The 20,888-nt window shown below is 38.7% G+C and overlaps 3 protein-coding genes across 3 annotated transcripts in view; all 3 read left to right on the top strand.

Moving 5' to 3' along the window:
- Window positions 1-20,888, top strand: part of LOC443731 (TCR VDJC BV5 BJ1) — a 188,089-nt gene that overhangs the window by 95,368 nt on the left and 71,833 nt on the right.
- On the top strand, window positions 8,088-9,800 carry LOC121395739 (trypsin-like). The gene is made up of 5 exons (XM_041570016.1): window positions 8,088-8,127; window positions 8,278-8,428; window positions 8,792-9,045; window positions 9,333-9,469; window positions 9,638-9,800. Exons 1-5 carry the CDS (start codon window positions 8,088-8,090, stop codon window positions 9,785-9,787), a joined length of 732 nt encoding a protein of 243 aa, XP_041425950.1. The 3' UTR covers window positions 9,788-9,800.
- On the top strand, window positions 18,418-20,563 carry LOC108695987 (trypsin-like). The gene is made up of 5 exons (XM_018224946.2): window positions 18,418-18,457; window positions 18,648-18,798; window positions 19,128-19,381; window positions 20,062-20,198; window positions 20,377-20,563. The coding sequence occupies exons 1-5, from the start codon at window positions 18,418-18,420 to the stop codon at window positions 20,524-20,526; spliced, it is 732 nt and encodes a 243-aa protein (XP_018080435.1). The 3' UTR covers window positions 20,527-20,563.

Raw genomic sequence — 20,888 nt, 5'->3', positions numbered from 1 at the left:
GAAGGGAAAAAAGCTGCTGCTACAACTATTAGCTCTCATGTGAATTCTATACAATTTATGTTAATGCTTCTGTTTTTGTTTTTAGAGAGACTTATAATGTTTCTGAGCTCTTTACAAAACACAGGACACTTTGTTGCTATTCCGTTTAATTTCTATTTCTAGAGGAAGATTTGTGATAACTCTTATCTTAGAATTACAGTATATATAGTGCAAAATATACAGTTATTTGAGTGTTCTGGTTTAGTCTAAGGTAACATGAACATTACAATGCTTCTAACATGTGTAACTATGTGTGTCCTCATGGTGGGTATCTTGGATAGACAAGTCTGTAGCATCTTGTATTACAGTGTAATAAGTATACCTGGCCACTAGATGGAGATGGTAACCTGGTCACATGATGTAGAATAAAGTGGGGTCGATGGCCTTAAAAAGCCTCTTTCACTCAGTGTTTTGTAAACTGCACCAAACTAAGGACCCCTGTGGTCTGAAACATGTCGTGCCATGCATCTCTGAATAAATTCGCAAAGAAATTGCACTTATCCGCTTTCCAGTGAATTTTCATTCAAAACATAAGAAACTCAATTGCTTTAAAGAGTAAAAAAAACTTGAACACTCTAAAAACATTCAACTCTTCATTTTCAGTGAGTCTTGAAAATATTTTTTCAACAAATGCAAAATTTTAACATAACTTGAACTTCAACATTTCCATCTCCAATTTTCTTCTACAGAAATCTGCCAATTTAGCTGCAAATTTTTTACATTTGAGCTTAATTAATCGAAATTGTGTGCTTTTACTTGAATCACAGTAAAAACTCAAATTCTAATGTTAACAAACCTTCCCCTCAGTATATGGCTAGAAACATAGTTTCACTATATCATTGTTAATACATTCTCATTCTGCTCATCAATTACAATGACAATTCAATGTCACTTAGAACCTTGGCATACTGTATATAAGAATCTTATTGAGATGCATTCCCCTAGATAAACACCCTTAAACTATTTCTTGGAATGTAAATGGTCTGAATTCTCAAACAGATAAAGCCTCAAGTCAAGAGACCCATTTGACAGACATAGGGTGGGACAATGTAAATATTCTTCTGCTCTAAAGAAAAAGGAGGTGTAGCAATGCTGATGAATAAAACCATCAATTCACCATTAATATACTAGATTTATGAGCCAAATGATAAGAATCATGAGGGTTTTTTTACAGACATATTGAGAAATAAACTGATTTCCCTTCCTTATCAGAGTGTAATGGTGGGAGGAGGAACTAAATGAGGCCCGGCCTCTGCTCTCCCAGTGTTCTCCCAGTGTAGGCATCGATTCGCCTAACGTAAGCGCGCACGTCAACATGTCCAGCATCAGCGTGCCCGGCATTGGTACGCACAAGTTTGTTTGGCTCAAAAAACTCTCTTTAAAAAGAAGCTCAATGATTCCCTCAGTGCTTGGTTCTAATCCTAGCTGTGTGGACTTCGTTGATGCTTTCTGATCTACTGTTTACAACCTCGGTCTGTTTACCTACTCTGCTTGAACTCCAGACCTCGACTTGTTTTGCGACGCTCTTCTGTTTCCCCTCACTGAACTCAGCTCTGTTCCAGCTCCAGGCGCAGATGTGCTTGTGGTGTGGTGCATGGGACGCAAAGGCCTTTTTGATTTTTTGTTTATTTTGTGCCCCTGAGGAAGATCCTTAAGGTCGAAACGCATTGGGCTCACCTTTTTATTTTTAATTATGTTTCGTAAATTATTTTTGCTTATTTTTTTCTTCTTTTTGTAATAAATTAATTTTGCTTTTCAAATAGGGTGTGCTATCCATTATTTTTAATATTTGCAATTCGATATGGAGACCCTTATGGGGAGTCACCTATGGATTAGCACCCCGTAGTTCGATTTAAGGGTGTGCGCCTTCTCTCTTTATTCTCCTATTCTATGAATTCTTCATTATTATGGGACACATTGGGAGAGCAACAATAAAAGGAGAAATAATGAGTTTATGAGAAAAGAATCTCTAGAAATACAGTAAAACAATTTGATGTCCCTGAATTTAAGTTTTCCAGAATGGACACTGTTTGGATGCAGAAAAACTGGGGTTCTACAGATTCCGCTAAATGCTAACTATATGAAAAACAAACTGAAAAAAAAAACAAGCTGAAGCTTATATTGGAAAATAAACGCTACTAACCAAGAACATTTTGGAAGAAAGCATTAAAATTAAAATAATGGCTAAACTTAAGAGACCAATATTTTAATACTAATCTTAGAACTAAAGAGACAGAGAACGTCCAACTGGGTGAATACAGTAAGATAACTGCTTTATATATAGTTTATTTATTGTTATGTGAATTTTTTTTTAAATAAGCTCCTTTAAACTCATGTAAATCTTTTTCCTCTAAAGACATGCATTTTATCGTATTTATTAAATGCTATAGACATTTGTTTCCATGAATTCATTTTTTCTTTCAAACAGGAAGTTCTCCAGTGGCCATTTATGGGCATTGAAACTCATGTAGGCACTTGTATTTTGGAAAGTAAAGGAGAATGAGGTGTTTTCAGTGAGGTGCCCAAAAGCAGGAAAAACTTGCCACAATGGCCAACAGGGGTGGTGGAGAGGAGGAGGAGGAGTGGTGGGAAGAAGGGGTGGAGTAATGGATGAAGAATGAGGGGTGTGGATTGATTGACATGGGAGTGTGGATTTGACGGTGTCGCTGTGGGCATTCAGCCCATATACTAATCCATTTCCCACTCTTCAAGCCTATGTGATTCTACTTTATAGTCCAAAGACTGTGTTTTAATTTTGGTTTTGGCCCAAGATTTTCTGCTGCAATTATATTTATTCCAATGGTTTGTCCTATCTCCATAGATATGGGGCTGCCATGGGGGCTTCCTTTGCCCCTCACATGATATCAAGTGAAGCGGAACAAACCCCTGATAATATTTTATAATGTCAAGTGATGTAATGTTTCGGCAGTGGGCCCCTTTGTCAGACATATAAACGTTTGGGGGTTCACCCCTCTTACTTGCCATGGTAATTCTGTTGCAGATATGCGGGAGAGGTGCCGACCTCTCTAAACTGCACCCGGCATTTCTATTTTTTGAGAGGCTGAGGGAAAGAGGTATATTGCTTTCCTAGGCTTCCTTTGCCCCTTCATATGGAAACCTATATATGGGTTTGTGGGAATGAGCAGACTCACATCTCTGGAGATAGAAATCCTTATCTCAATCATATGTCACTATATTGATGACCTCATTTTCATCTGGTCTGGCTCCCCAAAACCTCTACATTTGTGCTCATAAATAGCCCTGTGATTTCTCTACAGACTTGTAGAAAAATATATTTAAAGGTGAAACTTCCCTGTATTCCAGTGATGCTAAAACAAGGAACATACAGTATTTTTCTTCATCAAAGTCCTATGTCATCTGTATGGATATAAAGATTATATTTCCTAGAATGGATAGCTCCTCATTAGTTACAAAAGAACAAAAAGTGTTTTTCTAGGGAAGAACAAGCACTGGCAGTTTTCATGTGGGAAACGTGTGGATGTTGCAGCCGATGCAGAAAAAGCTTTGTGTAGTTCTTGTTGGTTTTATTTACAGAATTCTGATAAGTAATTTGGTATCAGTGGAAATTTTCTTCCCTTGATAAAATCCATTTGCTCTAAACCTAAAACGCCTGTATAACATCTTGGTAAATACCTTATTGAGTTAACTCATTTGGGTGGCAACAAGTACATAACAAATAGTCCCTGTGTTGTACATTTATAAATATGAATCACTAGGAAAGCATTTGCCAGTTTATCCATTAATCAGATCTTTTACTTTCTAAAGAATCTGTAGAATAAAAAGAAATTGCTGATTGGCCAGGGACAGACGAGATATGACTGATAAACTTTACTAAATGACCTGGTCTTCCTTAGGACTGGAGGTACTGAGAAACAATACAGTTTTTGGGATGTATTAAATGATAATAACCTCAACATTCAATTGACTTTCAGTAGAGAAAAGGTTGTTTTTTTATAACTGTGAAGATTTTCATTCATCCAGGTCATGGTATATCTAATATAAGTAATTCTAAAACAACTGGACTTGCTGAGTAATCAATGAAGATATTTCACTACTCATCCGAGCAGCTTCTTCAGTTCAACTGACTGGTGTGGGAAATTCTTGTCATATAAACTCTTCCACTAATCCAATCACAATGGCACATTGTAACTCTTCAGAGAGGTGAAACTCACAGAGGTGTGATACTATGGGGTTACTGTGATAGGATTACCAAGGTGCAACTCCTAGAAAGAGGTGTTACTTGTGAGAGTTGCATGAATGGATGTGTGAAGTGTTGTACAGATGTTAGAAGAGCATTGTATGTAGCAGACAAGTGGTGTCGAAGGCCCCCGCCTCTGTTCAGGGATGGTTTCTCCACCTTGACCTGAATCCCCTCTTTCAAACAAGCGTCTTCTTTATCCAAGATTTGGACATTGCTATCTTCAAAGGAGTGTCCCTTGTCTTTTAGGTGTAGAAAGACAGACGAGTCTTGCCCTGTAGAGTTTCCCTCCTATGTTGAGCCATTTGTTGTTTTTGTATGTAATTTATTTTATATTTATTTCCTATTTCATCTGATGGGAGAATTAGAAGGGGTTTATATAGGAAAGCCTCTGCAACTAACTGTATATTACATTGTGAAAGCCAACTACCAATAGAGAGGGACCTAGTGGGTGAATTTATAGGTCAGATATAATTGTATTGATAGTAGAACATTCAGGGAACGAGCCAGGGAGTGATGGATCTCCTAAACTCTTATCAGAAAGGAATATATTAGCACCCTGAGAAAGATTTACTATCATCAAAAGCCAAAGATGTAAATCAGGAACTGAATTAATTCATCAGATTTATAGGATCCTTTGGGAATCAGTGGAGATGCTCAACTTGGTTCTGTTCACTATAAATATAAATATATATTTATATATCTATATGGGCCGTAGAATGCATGGCTTGTAGCAATGGGGTTAATTGCCCAGGTTGCAACAATGTAATTAGTGATGTCATGTCCGGTAAATTGATTCAAACAGCTGATCGGCTCATTAGAGTGCAATGCCTATATAATGCCTTTGTTGATACGAAACCCGTCAGGAAATGTGATGGTTTTAACAAGTTGAAATAAAGTTCTTTACTTTTATGAGTGCTTGTCAGCTTTTCTTCTAATCAGTGGAGAAATGTCAATATTATATTGAGGAGATGTTGGCATATGTTACATGCAGATCCTGTTTTAGCCTCAGTCATTGGACCTCATCCAAAATGCTGTTGATGCCCATCACCCAATCTGAGTCTTTTATTTGTACAACCAAAGGGCTGATTTATATGTTTGCAATAAACTTTATGTAGGAAAAATAAGTCAAGCATTGAAGCTGGGAATATGGGAATATCACCAGCACTGATAATGCTCTAGAACTCTTTAAACATAATAGAAAATTCCCTCCTGACAGTAGACACTTTTTGGAATGCCAAGATGGGGGTAGTGTTAATCTTAGCGCCAGTGCCAAAACTATAGAGGAAACAGAGTTAGGGGGCAGGGGGCCCAGTCTGCTTCCTCTTTAGAGATCCCCCCTCCACAGCAACTGTCCTATCTAAGAGCTGGCAGGGAGCTGGGGACACGAGGGTCCGACTGGTCGACTCATGGGGATGAGGCTCAGCCTCATATAGTTATCCCACTGCTCATGGCTTAGGAACTAGCAAAGTATCCCTGGTAATGGGGGGGGGTCAGGATTATTAGATTTAGGTTTCCCAACTGGAAATGATGTTACTCAGAGTGACACATTACTATTACCCATGAGGAAGCCTATGGCTAATGGAATGAAGTTAGCCTGCAGCGGCTATGGGTGCCCACTGAGCATGGGTGATACTTAGGGGGTTATTTAACAATGTTCATAATTTTTTTCATAATTTGAATTATTTTGCACAAAAAAATCATGAATTTGAAAAAGGTTTACTTTTTTTTTCTCCAAAATAAAACAAAAAAGCATGAGACTTGAGAGGTCATGTAGAAGCCAATGGGAGCTGTCGTATGGCAAAAAATGTAACTATTGATTCATTTCTAGTCTTTTGAGTTTTTAATATATTTTATATATTTTATATATTTTTATTGAGCTTTTCAATATATTAAAAATGGTAAATCAAACAGAAATTTGAGGTACTGATATTTTTGCCATGGTTTTATTCGATTGGATTCAAGGTTATTCAAAGTAGAAAACAATGAAAATTACACAAATACAAATTTTGATAAATAGGCCTCCGAGTATCCAGTGTTTGTGGAAATTCTGTGATGCTTTGGTCTCCTGATAGCTTGCCTCCAATATAGAAACTTCTTCCCACTGGGGCATACAGTGCTGCAAATACATAAAGTATTTCATTAATCTGCCCCAAGGTCTGCAAACCCCATTCTATTTTGCATTAGTTGATGCTGTTTGGGTAGTGCTAGAGCAAATCATATTCCAATAGGTGCAGAAAGGACCACTGACATTTTCTCATTCTTTATGCTCCCAACATCCATTTCCCTCCCAGTCCATTGTCCTTCCAATGCTGAAATGTTGTCTTGTTACCCCACATGCATCTCCACTGATAGGAATGAGTGAGAATATGAAGCAACATTCACACTTCACAACTTCTTGGCCAAATCCTCACATTGACTGAAACGACCCCAGAAGTATCTGGTAAATACATCCATACAGTTTCCTTGGCAGGAGAGAAGCAAATGCCCAGACTACACTTGTTTCACAACACGGTCCTTTTGTAACTATACACAGACTTGTGCTGGTACCACATGTGTCTAATTGTTGTCTTTGATTGTGGCATTTCTATTGCTTCTGCCCATTCATCAATCTGGGACTCCATTGCCTTTAACTCAAACTCAGGGGCTTTTATCTCTATTTTGTCTTACTCTAATTGGAGCAAGTGGAGCCATTTCTCAATCTCCATCTGTGTCTCTGCAATGAGTGCCATTGTATATACAGGTATATATATACTGTTGCTTCATTAGAGGCTAAAGCCAAAATTAAATCTTTACTTCATGCCTCTCTTTTAGCTTTCTCTTTTCATTTTATCCAATGCCCTTTGGTCAGTTATAGCTAAAAAAATCTGTTCAATTGTGAAATGGGTGCAGGCCCAACATTTGTCAATAGCAGTTTTATGTCTGTGATCCTAAGGAGTGGGGGTTTGACTGTGCATCTAAACTTGGTCAGTGTCCCAATTATTCTGCTTCATCTTTTCATATTCCTTGAAATTTCCATCCCTTTCATTCCATTTCATCTCCCCATATTCTCCCTTAGCACAATGAACCCATTTCTCTATCTCTTCTATGTGTTGTTTAAGAGTTGGAGACATTCCTGCAACACAAGAGGGTTTTGATGGGGAATCTTTTAACGGACACATGGGAACAACATTTGAACAACAGTTTTTGCCATGCAGAATGTCTGAGGGTTTTAGAAAATAATTGACTTATGAAGAGGAAGTTGAACAATGAACATTTTTAAAAACTTTCTTCAAACATGGATCCACTGGGCTTTATCAAATTCTTCCTCACATTCTTCCTCTTATAAAAGGTTTAAGTCTGATCTCTAACTTATCTGCAAGTTTGGAGAAATTTGTTAAATTCTAATTCAAATTTAAATTGCTGTTCTTATAAAATGATTTGATCTTTTCTCATTAGCTTAAAATATCAGTTTTTTCCCGTTTTGCAGCCTCTTGTAACCAGTGGACAAGTAAAATTAAATCAGTCTGATCAACTACAGTGAAATATGTTGTATCTCTAATCCTCTGCCCCCACTGAAAGATGTTTAATGAGAAAAACAGTGAGACTGAGTGCAAATTGCTTCATGTATAGAAAATGAATTTCACACATTCCTGATAAGTCTAAAATCCTCTGGAAAATACAAGATTGTGAGTCCCTCTGTGTCATTCCCATCACCTCCAAGGCCACTCATATTTATACCCTGCACTTCTATATATAAACAGGTGAGTGATGAAGGGCTGATCTATAGGTTTGGGTATAAATACCAGAAGTTTCTCCTGCAGAACATCTACTTGGACACATCTCCACCATGAAACTTCTTCTGATCTGTGTGCTCCTGGGAGCAGCAGGTGAGTCCTCTTGTCAAATGTCTCTTACTTCATGAGTCTGTTTTTCTCAAACGTCAGTGTGAAAGCTTCCAGTAAGATTTGTGCTATTTGAGATTTGACTACATTACTATGAATATAAATATTTAAACAATATGTGACTTCTCTTTCCAGCTGCCTTTGATGATGATAAGATCATTGGAGGTTCTACCTGTGCCAGGAACTCTGTCCCCTACATCGTCTCCCTAAACGCTGGCTACCATTTCTGTGGAGGGTCTCTGCTCAATAACCAGTGGGTTGTGTCTGCCGCTCACTGTTACCAAGCGTAAGTATAGAGTCCTACTAACCATCATCATGGGGTTTGACAGTATACTCACATACTCACAGATCCTAAAAAGAGGGGAAATGCATCTATAGAAATCTTTATCATAAATTATTATTATTATTATTGTTACATTTAGACTGTATTATGAGTCTATTCAACTAAGAAAATAGATGTTTTTTGCAACAGGTAATTATAATACATAAACAGAGACAGAGAATATAATAACCAACAAAATTCTACTCATTATTCCTTTACCTTATTAAAGCTTATTCTCCGAGTTTTTCCAGAATTGAACAATTAAATAGAACATCTCTTCTCTATTGTCTTTTCATTTCTGTGTATTTCTATTTCTTTCCTTTAAAGGAGCGTCCAGGTCAGGCTTGGGGAACACAACATCGCCCTAAATGAAGGAACAGAACAATTCATCAACTCTGCCAAGGTCATCAGACACCCCAACTACAACTCCAGGACCATCGACAATGACATCATGTTGATCAAACTTGCCTCTCCTGCCTCCCTTAACTCCAATGTGAATGCTGTGGCTCTGCCTTCTAGTTGTGCCGCCGCTGGTTCCAGCTGCCTGATCTCTGGCTGGGGCAACACTTCCACCAGTGGCTGTAAGTTATCAGGACAAGTCATGTAGATTCTGTAATGAACAAATACCAATTTCTGTTGGTCAGGAATAATTATACTGCAGTGTAAGAATCTGGCCCTGAACCTCCAACTCCAGCCACAGTCTGTGTGAGGTCAGATTGCACATAGATAGATTATTGTTATTGCTGATCCACTAGTGTCAGGTACCATGTCTACTATACAGCTCAGTATGGGAAAAATCTATTTGGTAAATGTGTGATTCTCGGATATTTATCCCATAAATATTTAATATCTACATTTTTATTTTCAGCCAATTACCCCAACCTCCTGCAGTGCTTGAGTGCCCCCATCCTGACTACCGCCCAATGTACAGGTGCCTACCCCGGGCAGATCACCAACAACATGTTCTGTGCTGGATACTTGGAGGGTGGCAAGGACTCCTGCCAGGTAACTCACCCCATTCCCTTGATGCCCCAACATGGAATTCTCCTAATTGGGTAATATTTTTAGAGTGCCCCCCCCCATCATCACCTATCTGCCCGAGGATTCATCTTCCATAAGATGTACTGCAACTCATTGTGATATCTGTCTAATAACAATCTCTCCTTCTTTTAGGGTGACTCTGGTGGCCCCGTGGTGTGCAATGGACAACTGCAGGGTATTGTTTCTTGGGGAATTGGCTGTGCCCAGAGGAACTATCCTGGTGTCTACACCAAGGTCTGCAACTACAACTCCTGGATCCAGAGCACCATTGCTGCCAACTAATATTTTAACTTATTGGAAAGTCTCAGCTTTTTTTCTGATTCTATGGCACAAATAAATAAATATTTCATTTAATAAGTGAGTATCAGAACATTTATTGCTGGGTCTTTCCTAGATAATCAGGGATTCACTCAGAGCCTCCAGAAATGTCCATTTGTACTGACATTAAAGAGGGGCAAGTTATGCTCATTTCTGTAGATCTCTTGTGCTTGAAGCTCTGGAACCACTGGTGCAAATAGACACTTAATTACACTTCTTCATGATGTCTTGAATAAAACTCTAAAACCAACTGCTGGGCTTGAAATGAAACAATTGCATTACTACCTGTTGTTATAGTGTGTAGTTTGCAGTTGTCATCTTTAGCCCCATCAGTGTCACTTTCCCCAAGCTCTTATGGGGGGGCAGGTTATGGTGCGGCAGATGTGCAGACACATACAATTTGGATGAGGAAAGCATTGAACCCCAACGCTTCGGTGAATAAACATTCCTGGCCCACCAGCTAATATTACAAATAAAACACTGTTTTTATATATTATTATCATTATTGCTCATTATTCATTATTTATTCAGTCATAATACTTCATTCCCACAGAATTTTCATAAACATCACCTTTGGGAAAAAATTAAAATAACAAAGTAACATAGTAAGTTAGGTTGAAAAAAGACACACATCTATCAAGTTCAAGTTTATGTCTATATATAACCTGCCTAACTGTCAGTTGATCCAGAGGAAGGCAAAAAAACTAATTTGCCTCAGAGGGGGTAAAATTCCTTCCTGACTCAGAGGTTCAATGGGACCAGTCCCTGGATCAACTTGTACTATGAGCTCTCTCCCATATCCCTGTATTCCCTCACTTGCTAAACACCATCCAACCCCTTCTTATACCTATCTAATGTATCAGCCTGTACCCCTGATTCACTTCCCAGCTCTCCCTGTAACACCCTTTCCCTCCTCTAATCTCATTGGCTCCCTCCTGTCTGCTGGGAGGAGCTACTGGTGAATAAAGCATCCGACCCTTCCTTGTACCTATCTAATGTATCAGCCTGTACCCCTGATTCACTTCCCAGCTCTCCCTGTAACACCCTTTCCCTCCTCTAATCTCATTGGCTCCCTCCTGTCTGCTGGGAGGAGCTACTGGTGAATAAAGCATCCGACCCTTCCTTGTACCTATCCAATGTATCAGCCTGTACCCCTGATTCAGGGAGACAATTCCACATCTTCACAGCTCTCACTGTAACAAACCCCAACAAACGTTGGTGTAACCCTGGTATTCGTATTTTTTAGAATGTGTTATAACCACTAGAGGGCATTGTAATTTTAATGTATATAAGGGAAGCTGTATATAATACTGATCATACTTTCATCTTGAAAAAGAACCAGTCAGATGGTCCTGTGTCATATGTGAGAAATAAATGTCATTTTATTACTGGGAGTGCTGCAAATTCCATTGAAACCTGAATGTAAAGCCTGTGAAGGTGAACACATGATGATGTGTGGACCCCTTTAATAGAAAAAGCAATCACTGAGGAGCTGGGCCAACAAGACATTTTTGTGATTTTTTTATACGTTAATTTACCAGCTGTTACATTAGATATAACAATGGGCAGCACTTACCTGTAAGAAGAATTATAGCCAGTATATGTTTCTAAGGCATAATCCCAGCAACCTTTGTTTACCCATCCAATTGGACAGGCTAATTGTCAAAGAAGAATTTGTAGGATTAGAGAATGATGCACAAAATTGTAATATGATCAGTGTGACACACATAACTGTGCAACTTAACAGCAAAAATAACACCCCCTCCCCGACCCAACACTTACATTGAAGAAAAGGAGATGGTGCCTTTAAGCCCTTTGGTACTTTTAACAGACAATGGATAATTGCAGCCAAACTAATGAGAGCAGAGAAGTAGTGATGAGATACGTTACTCTACATAATAAACATATTGGATAATAAAGAACTCAATTAATTGCAATACTACATACAGAATGTGGTGTATCTAATGACATGCATGTGTTGTACCATCCAATATGTAGAATGTACAGTTGTGTGAACATATAAACCAAGAAATCAAAGGGACGGTTGTCTCACAACATTTTACACAAAGTAATGGAGGAGATTGATCATTTCTATGAATTCAGGGTATAGACAAGGTAGGAATAATGAGACAAATTACGTAGGTTATCGCAGTTGGAGGTGAAGTGGATTTTTTAATCGAAACACCCGTGAACAAAATGGTCCAAATGTGAAGCTGCTTCATAGAATGTACAAAATGGTTTTATACAAAGTTCTGATCATTAAATTATTAGTTTGGATTATGGATTTATGCCAATATTTTGTCACTTACAAAAGAACCAGTCGCTGTAGCAAATTTTATAGAGAAGGAAATAATTTGTGAACAATATTTGCAATAAGAAGAAGCTACAATTGTAACTAACGTGTTCCTGCAGCCTTGACTTTGTTTAAGTGGATAGGGTGATTGTTTCACAGAGGTTGTGTTATAATATGCAACAAGGGGTTAATGTGTGACAGGGACCACATCATGGATGGATGTAATGGTTTTAAAGTAAATGTCTATGACTCCGTGTGTATTAGTGATGTGTGTGCTGGTCTGAAACCCACAGGACCGGACAGGACATTGCAAAAAATCTTTGGGTCTGGTTTGTGTTGAGCGACCTCTAACCCTAACCTGTGACCTCACACTGCTGACTTCTAATTTCCATTCACTGAATTCATACACTTGCACCTGCCCCGCCTCTCCTCTTTTGTGACATAACAGTGGGTGGGTCTATAAATAGAGGAGATGGAGTGGGCCGGGCCAGGTTGGGGTTGGGAGGGGGCGCACATCACTAGTGTGTATACGCCTCAAATGCATCCGATTTTTAATATGTGAAATAAAGATTGTCAGGTATCAGTATCAGGCTGATTAGCAGCTATTTTGTGTGAATTGAAACAAAATATGCCTAATATATTTAAATAGTTGTTGTTCCACTTACCTTCTTCTTTAATACAATGGTCTCCAAACCTGCTGATGACCCTGTTGTCCCACTGGTCTCCTGGGGCAGATGTAGAAAAACAATGGACATTGTACATGATCTGCCCTCACTGGTTTCACTTTGTAGCAAAAGCCAATAGAAAACATTGGAAGAAGAGATGATGGGCCAACATTTTGTCTTTTTGATGACTTAACACAACACATGTGAAGCACATGGAATGAAGCTGGGGGGGGTGAGAGGACAGGATAGGGCCCTTTTCCATCTGTATAACTTTAAATACAAATGTGGCAGATATTTTTGTTTTTCACATGCAGAATTTGATTTCTGCTACATTTAAATGAGACCAAGGCCAAATGCTGAAAGGCTGATGCAACATGTGATGCAACACTATGTGCTGGACATTTTCTTTCATCACTCGTTCATTTGTATCAATTGGTGAAAAGACTTTTTTTCTGACCAAAGAAGCTCATGATATTTCTGGTTACTGTGCCTAATTAGTAGCACAACATTATTTCAGCAGAGCAAACAAACAGAGAACTAAGGAACTAAATGACGTCTCTTCACCCTTGATGTCCAGAAGTTGGCGTTCATAGGGCCTCAGCCTGAGTGGAGGGAGATGCCCCCCGTCTGTCTTCTGGACTTTACTCCTCCAAACTTGTCCCTGATGCACCAATTCAGATCACTTGTAGACCATGTGTCTCACGCATTCCACCACCTGATTCCACAACTGTTTGTGTTTGGCACCATTGATCCAATGGGACTGAGCACCACCAACAAACCCCACTGTCTGATAATTGTGTCACCCAGAGCAGCATTCTCCTCAATGGAAAAGTGGGGGGCAATTTTACAACTTGGACAGACAGTCTTCAGTCACTTAATCTGTCCCTCTCCCTCCAGATGTCCTTACTGTGTCCTCCCACTCTGTGTCTTCACAATCTCCCAGTGTCCCTTCTGTCACCCCAATCCACCCATTCCCTTCCCCCAACTCCCTCTAATAAAACCTGCTTCTATTCCAAATTCTCTCCCTCAAATCTGATCCCAGGCTTCCCCTCCTTCGTCCACTCCTTCCCCTCCCTCTGAGCAGCCTGTGGTAGTGGCCCTAACATCTTCCTTCCTCTGGGGCTCAGGAAAAGTATTCATCCTCTCCCTCCTCTGGCCCCTCCTCAAACAACTACTGACTCCTCCCACTCCAATTGTGCCATGGCTCCTCCTTCTCCGTACCCCCCACTTTCAAAGTGCTTTTTGGGCAGCTCCAAGAAAAAAGACTGCATGGCTAGAAATGTACTTTCATTCTCTGAATTATTCAAATCACCATTTTGACATTAAAAATTATTTCAAAGGCATTTTTGTTATGGGGTAAAAGTAATTCATGTTTAAAATTGTGCTGTGACAGTATCAAAGTCTCCTGCTTTATAAATATTTTATTTCTAGTTTTTTTTTTACCTTGGATGGTGCAATAACAGAATTAATATCTTTGGGATTTATGTGTGCAAAAGAGATTTTACTGAAAAACTTGTTTCTACATTTAGCGAGAACAGGAGAGAAGAGAGAGAAAAGATAGAAGAGAAGAGTGGAGGGCACCAGGCCATTAGGGGCAGATTTATCAAGGGTCAAATTTCAAAGTAATGGGAGTTTTTTTGAACTCCCATAACTTCGAAATTCGAATAAAAAAAGACCAACCGAAATGTATTAAAAAAATCAAAGTTTTTAATTGTGTGTGAATAGGCTGTATTCAATCGTTCGAATCGAAGTGAGATCAAATTCTATTTAATTCAATTCAAAGTATTTTCAAATAAAAACTTTGATTTTTCAAAGTCCACCAATAGGTTGTAGGAGGTCCCACATAGGCTAAAACAGCAATTCGACAGGTTTTAGATGGTGAATGGTCAAAGTTGTATTTTTAAAGAGACACGATAAATACATGATACATGATAAATTTCAATATTCGAATTTTCAAATTTTTTTCAACTTCAAATCGAATTTGAACTGTTCCCTAGTCGAAGTACACAAAAACAGCTCGAAATTAGATTTTTTTCTTCTTCGAATTTTCAATTCAACCCTTGATAAATCTGCCCCTTAGTGTTGCCTCACTGACTTGGCACAGCCCTCCATTAATCTTTAGGGAAAACATTTATTTGGTTTATTCTATATTTTATTAAGATTAGACAGTGTTTTTTTTCTTTATTTCCAAAGTTGTGAATTTGGCATCAATGTCAGTTTCACAATATTTGTCTTAAAATGAATGTCAGCATCTCTGTCGTTAGAGTATATCTAGAGTTCTATGAGTATTTGTGAAGACTAGTCATAAGTAAATCTGTCCCGTGTTGCTTATTGGGGAAATCCACAAATTGGCAAATATTGCCGTAGGTTTGCAAATAATTTTGTCGATTTTGGAGAAAATCCATGTCTGCTTAAAAATTGTGCTCATCACTATTCAAGACCTTTTTTCTATCACATCTCATTGAGAGAATATCTGGTTTAGATACTAACAGAACCCACCATTGTATATATTTTATATCACTGATATTAATACTCACTGGAACTGGAACATGGACTGAACATTGTCCTGTTTTTCTTCCAACAGTTTCCTGTCATTTTCTTACTCCTGTACCTTGGGGGTTGGTGCAGAAAGTCCTTTTCTCAAAGACTGAATTATCTCCAAGCTCCAATGAGATTAGCTGAATGTAACAAACCTGATCAAGCATTATGGGGTTAAGTAATAAAAGGCACTAAGTTTAACCAGTTACAGTGACCTATAGCAACCAATCAGCAAGCAGCATTTACTGGCCACCTGTTTAAATGCAAATATTGTATTGGTTGCTATGGGTTACTGCTCCTGGGCAAACTTATCATCATCATCATCATTTATTTATATAGCGCTGTCAAGATACGCAGTGCTTTACTGCAGTTATAGCAAACAGGGAATAAATGGTGGATAACAAACAAGGATTACAGATACAATAGGGTTAGAAGGACCTAGAGATTAGAGTTTACAAACTAAAAGGTTAGGGTACAATTGAGACATTAGGATTGTATAAACATTTTGTCATTTTTGATACAGCAATGATTAATTAAGGTACATCGAATAGGCCTCTTTAAACAGGTGGGTCTTTAAGGAGCGCTTGAAAGTTTGGAAGGAAGGAGAAAGTCTGACAGCTTGTGGCAGAGAGTTCCAGAGAAAAGCAGAAGCCCGAGAGAAGTCTTGTAGGTGAGAATGGGCAGAAGTGATCAGAGGAGAAGTGAGGGAAGATCAGAATGGGTAGAAGTATAGAGAGAAGTCTTGTAGATGAGAATGGGCAGAAGTGATCAGAGGAGAAGTGAGGGAAGATCAGAAGCAGAGAGAAGGTTTCGTGAAGGAGTGTATTTGGAGATTAGAGATGAAATATAGGGAGAGGTTTCATTATTAAGGGCCTTGAATGTGAGTGTAAGTAATTTGAATTTGATTCTAGAAGAGATTGGGAGCCAGTGAAGGGACATACATATGGGAGCAGCTGATGTTGAGCGGTGAGATAGATGAATTATTACAAATGGGGGATTCTATTTTTATGGGTAGACAGTGAAGCAATATAATCAAATTTCTAGTATTTTTAAGGTTCTTTCAAATATGAAAAAACAAAATAAAGATAAAAAAACTTCATCACTAAAAATCATCTACAATGAAACAATTGTAAACAAAATGAAAAACAATAAACACATTCTACTCTTCATGACTATGGGGCTCATTTATCAACATTGGGCAGTAACCCACGGCAACCAATAAGTGATTGACTTTTTTTATGGGCAAATTTTCCCAGTGTTGATAAATGACCCCCTATGTGTATTGAAAGTTTGACTTCTCTACAGAAACTAGTCAACTTAGTTTTTTGTTTCAAGTCATAAATCTCAAATTAAAAAATATTCAAGATGATTTTTCAATGATTTTTTACACCTTATCTTAAAATTCTTGTACTTTTTTTGTTGGAGAATTCACACTCTTTATATTCCATGAAATAATTTGGACGATATTCATGTTGTTGAGATATTGGATTGTATAGAAAAAGAATAAGAAATGCAATGAGACTTTATTATTTTCAGTTCTCACAATGCACATACAATGGGTCATATTCAATGTGATGAAAAATCCCAGATTTGTATAAGGGCAGTTACCTGTGTTTCCCTTTAGTATTTCTCCAGGTCAAACCCCAAACCTCTGCAAACTGCAGACTAAGTTGCCCAGAGACCACAATCACAATATTAGTCAATCTGTAAAAGGACTCCAAGCTCCGTCTCCATTATGGATTTGCCTAGTGCAGTCCCATTAAGGGTATAAGTGGATATTGTTACATCCCAGGTGCAGGACTTTACATTTATCAACATTGAATCTCATTTGCCACTTAGCTGCCCAGATTGCCAGTTAGTCAAGATCCTGTTGCAAGTGCCACATCCTGGATGGAATTAATTGGGCTGATAGTTTTGTCTCATCTGCAAACACTGATACTTTACTTGCAATCCCCTCCCCTAAGTCATTAATGAACAAGTTAAATAAAAGTGGCCCCAATACTGAGCCCTGAGGGACCCCACTAAGAACCTTACTCCCCACTGTCCAGCATCTTACTTACCACATCATAAAAAGCAATCAAATTCGTCTGACATGACCTATCCTTCATAAAGCCATGCTGATTTTGCTCATAATGACATTCATTAGGACAACATTTTGAATGTGATCCCTTAACAAGCCATGAATGTCAAATTTACTGGCCTATAATTACTATATAATCCTATATAATCCTCTTTTAAATATAGGAATTACATCAACTGTCTTAGTCTGAGGTTATTATTACAAATCCTAAGGGCTTTCATTTGATGATGATGATGACTTTGGAGGGTTAATAAGAACTTCCTTTTTCATTTTGCCAAATGCTGAGTACTATCTTTTTGTGGTGGGTCTCTAACAGCCAGGGGGTCATTTCTACTACAGAGTGGAACTGAGAGGGTAGAGGTTTGTGTCTACCAGAAGTAAAATATTGTAAAGGAGACTTGATTAGATCAACGAGACAGAACAGGAAAAGTGTTCAAAAGTGGTGTCACCACCAACCCCAGTAAATGACAGAAAGAAGAAATAACCAAGTTGTTTGAGGGCCATTGTTTAGGGGGTCTCTGAAATATTCACTTTCTGATCTTTCTACTTAATTGCAAATATGTGACCATCCAATTTGTTTTTAGGAAATATTTAATCTTCTTTATCCATTAATTTAAATGTCAGTTCTCAGATTTTTTGCCCATTTGAGCCCAGTCTGGATTCAGAATTGAAATTCAACTTCATTATGTAGTTTTTCTTTTCTCATTCTCTGCCCCCCCCATGTAAAGGTAAAAACCATGAGCTAAAGAACAAAACTGAGTGGAATGGCGAGTGTTGCAATCGGCTTAATGTATAAAAAAAGAATTTCACAGAATTTCAACAGTCTTGATAAGCCTGAAATCTCATGTAAAATGTTTTGCGTCATTCCCATCACTCCATCAAGGCCACTGATACTCATGTTTGGAGAAATATATATGGATATATAGATAGAGATGAGAGGTGAAGGGCTGATCTGTAGGTTTGGGTATAAATACCAGAAGTTTCTCCTGCAGAACATCTACTTGGACACATCTCCACCATGAAACTTCTTCTGATCTGTGTGCTCCTCGGAGCAGTGGGTGAGTCCTCTTGCCAAATGTCTCCTACTTCATGAGTCTGTTTGTCTCATCTTTATATCACATGGTACAACTCTTTCTTTGTGTATCATGGGGAAAAGTCCTCACATCTACTGCACAATTAGCACCAATGATTATACTGCTGTGTAGATAATATTTAGACAAAATGAATTCATGTGACTTCTCTTCCCAGCTGCCTTTGATGATGACAAGATCATTGGAGGTTCCACCTGCGCTAAGAACTCTGTCCCCTACATCGTCTCCCTAAATGCTGGCTACCATTTCTGTGGAGGGTCTCTGCTCAATAACCAGTGGGTTGTGTCTGCTGCTCACTGTTACCAAGCGTAAGTATAGAGTCCTACTAACCATCACCATGGGGTTTGACCGTATACTCACATACTCACAGACCAGAAAAAGGTGGCAAATACATGTATATAAACGTTTAGGATATATAATTATTACATTTGGACTGTAGTATGAGTCTCTTCAACTAATTGTGCTTTCAGGAGAGTTGATGTTAGTGCAATAGCTAATTATAATACTTTTAGATTCAAACGTGAATCCTTTCTGAATGTAATAAACAAAAACGTATTCTCCAAGTAAAATCTCTTTTCCCGTGTATGTTGAACCTTCTCAATGTATATTTTGTTTTTTCAATTCTACTTTCTCTTAGGAGCATCCAGGTCAGGCTTGGGGAACACAACATCGCCCTAAGTGAAGGAACAGAACAATTCATCAACTCTGCCAAGGTCATCAGACACCCCAACTACAACTCCAGGACCACAGACAATGACATCATGTTGATCAAACTTGCCTCTCCTGCCTCCCTTAACTCCAATGTGAATGCTGTGGCTCTGCCTTCTAGTTGTGCCGCCGCTGGTTCCAGCTGCCTGATCTCTGGTTGGGGCAACACTTCCACCAGTGGCTGTAAGTTATCAAATACCCATTTTGAAGGATGTATTTTTTTTACTGTGATGAGAATGTAGAACAAGGTGAATGAAATATGATGCAAAAATTTGAAAATATGAATTTGCTTTTTGACATTTTGGGAGGTGCATTTCTAACTGAAAATGTCCCTGTTGAACCCAACTGACACAGTTGCAACTTTTTACAGAAGAATCATTTTTTTGTTTCCAACACAACTGCCCAACTGTCAGTGATGGGACATGTCCATGCAGGAAGAATAGTAGCTGCTCCATGTAGCTGCCCACAAAACACTATATATTTCCATGGTCAGAACAGATTCTGGTGCCCCAATTGCTGATCCAGTAGTGTCTGGTGCAGGTCTTTTTCTACTGTGCCTCTCAGTATGCAAAAAAAACAAGTTTTGTAAGAAAAAGAGGAAGAATTAATGTTCCCCTGGTAGAATCATCTATAATTATCCATTTTGCCAAAATATTATAAAAATATAAACTGGATTTTAACTCTCACAAATGCTTTATATGTTCCCTTATGTTTTCTGGTGCCCCAATTGCTGATCCAATAGTTTAATGTGTTGTGTTGTGTTGTCTACTGTACAGATCAGTGTGCAAAAAGCATGTTTGATAAACTTGTGAATAGATTGTTACCTGTATCCAGTCATTTAATATCCATACTTTTATTTTCAGCCAATTACCCCAACCTCCTGCAGTGCTTGAGTGCCCCCATCTTGACTACTGCCCAATGTACAGGTGCCTACCCCGGTCAGATCACCAACAACATGTTCTGTGCAGGATTCCTGGAGGGTGGCAAGGACTCCTGCCAGGTAATTCAACTCAATTTATTTATACCCCAAAACTTTCTTAGCTGGATAATGCTGAATGTTGTTTTCAGGGTGACCCCCCCCCACCAATAATCAGCTGTGTGCCTGAGGAGTCATCTTCCATAAGTAGTACTGCAACTTCATGTGAAATCTGTCCAATAACAATCTCTCTTCTCTTTAGGGTGACTCCGGTGGCCCCGTGGTGTGCAAAGGGCAACTGCAGGGTATTGTGTCCTGGGGAGTCGGCTGTGCCCAGAGGAACTATCCTGGTGTCTACACCAAGGTCTGCAACTACAACTCCTGGATCCAGAGCACCATTGCTGCCAACTAATCCTTTAACTTATTGGAAAGTCTCAGTTTTGGTTCTGAACTTGTACAAGACTAAAATAAATGACTACGTCAGCACATTTACTGTTTGGTCTTCTTTGCTAGATAAGTCTTTCAGGGGCATGATATTGTTTCTGTCTCAGGTGCCGTTCGTATCTGTACCTCACTTGTTTTTGGAGCGATAGACACAAAGAATCCACCAAGTATCACACAGTTTCCCAAGAACCATGTGCTCTTATTGGACTCATTGTCCTTAACAAGCACTGAGAGAGTAAATGTATCAGTTGTTGTCTATAAGTATAACTAAAACTGGAGTTCACAGACAGACTGTGATGATAGGATAGCTCAGATCAAACTAAACAAACC

The sequence above is a fragment of the Xenopus laevis genome, chromosome 7L (assembly GCF_017654675.1).
Source record: "Xenopus laevis strain J_2021 chromosome 7L, Xenopus_laevis_v10.1, whole genome shotgun sequence".
Lineage (NCBI taxonomy): Eukaryota > Metazoa > Chordata > Amphibia > Anura > Pipidae > Xenopus > Xenopus laevis.
The sequence above is the reverse complement of the archived record's forward strand: the minus strand, read 5'-3'. Positions and strand labels throughout refer to the sequence as shown.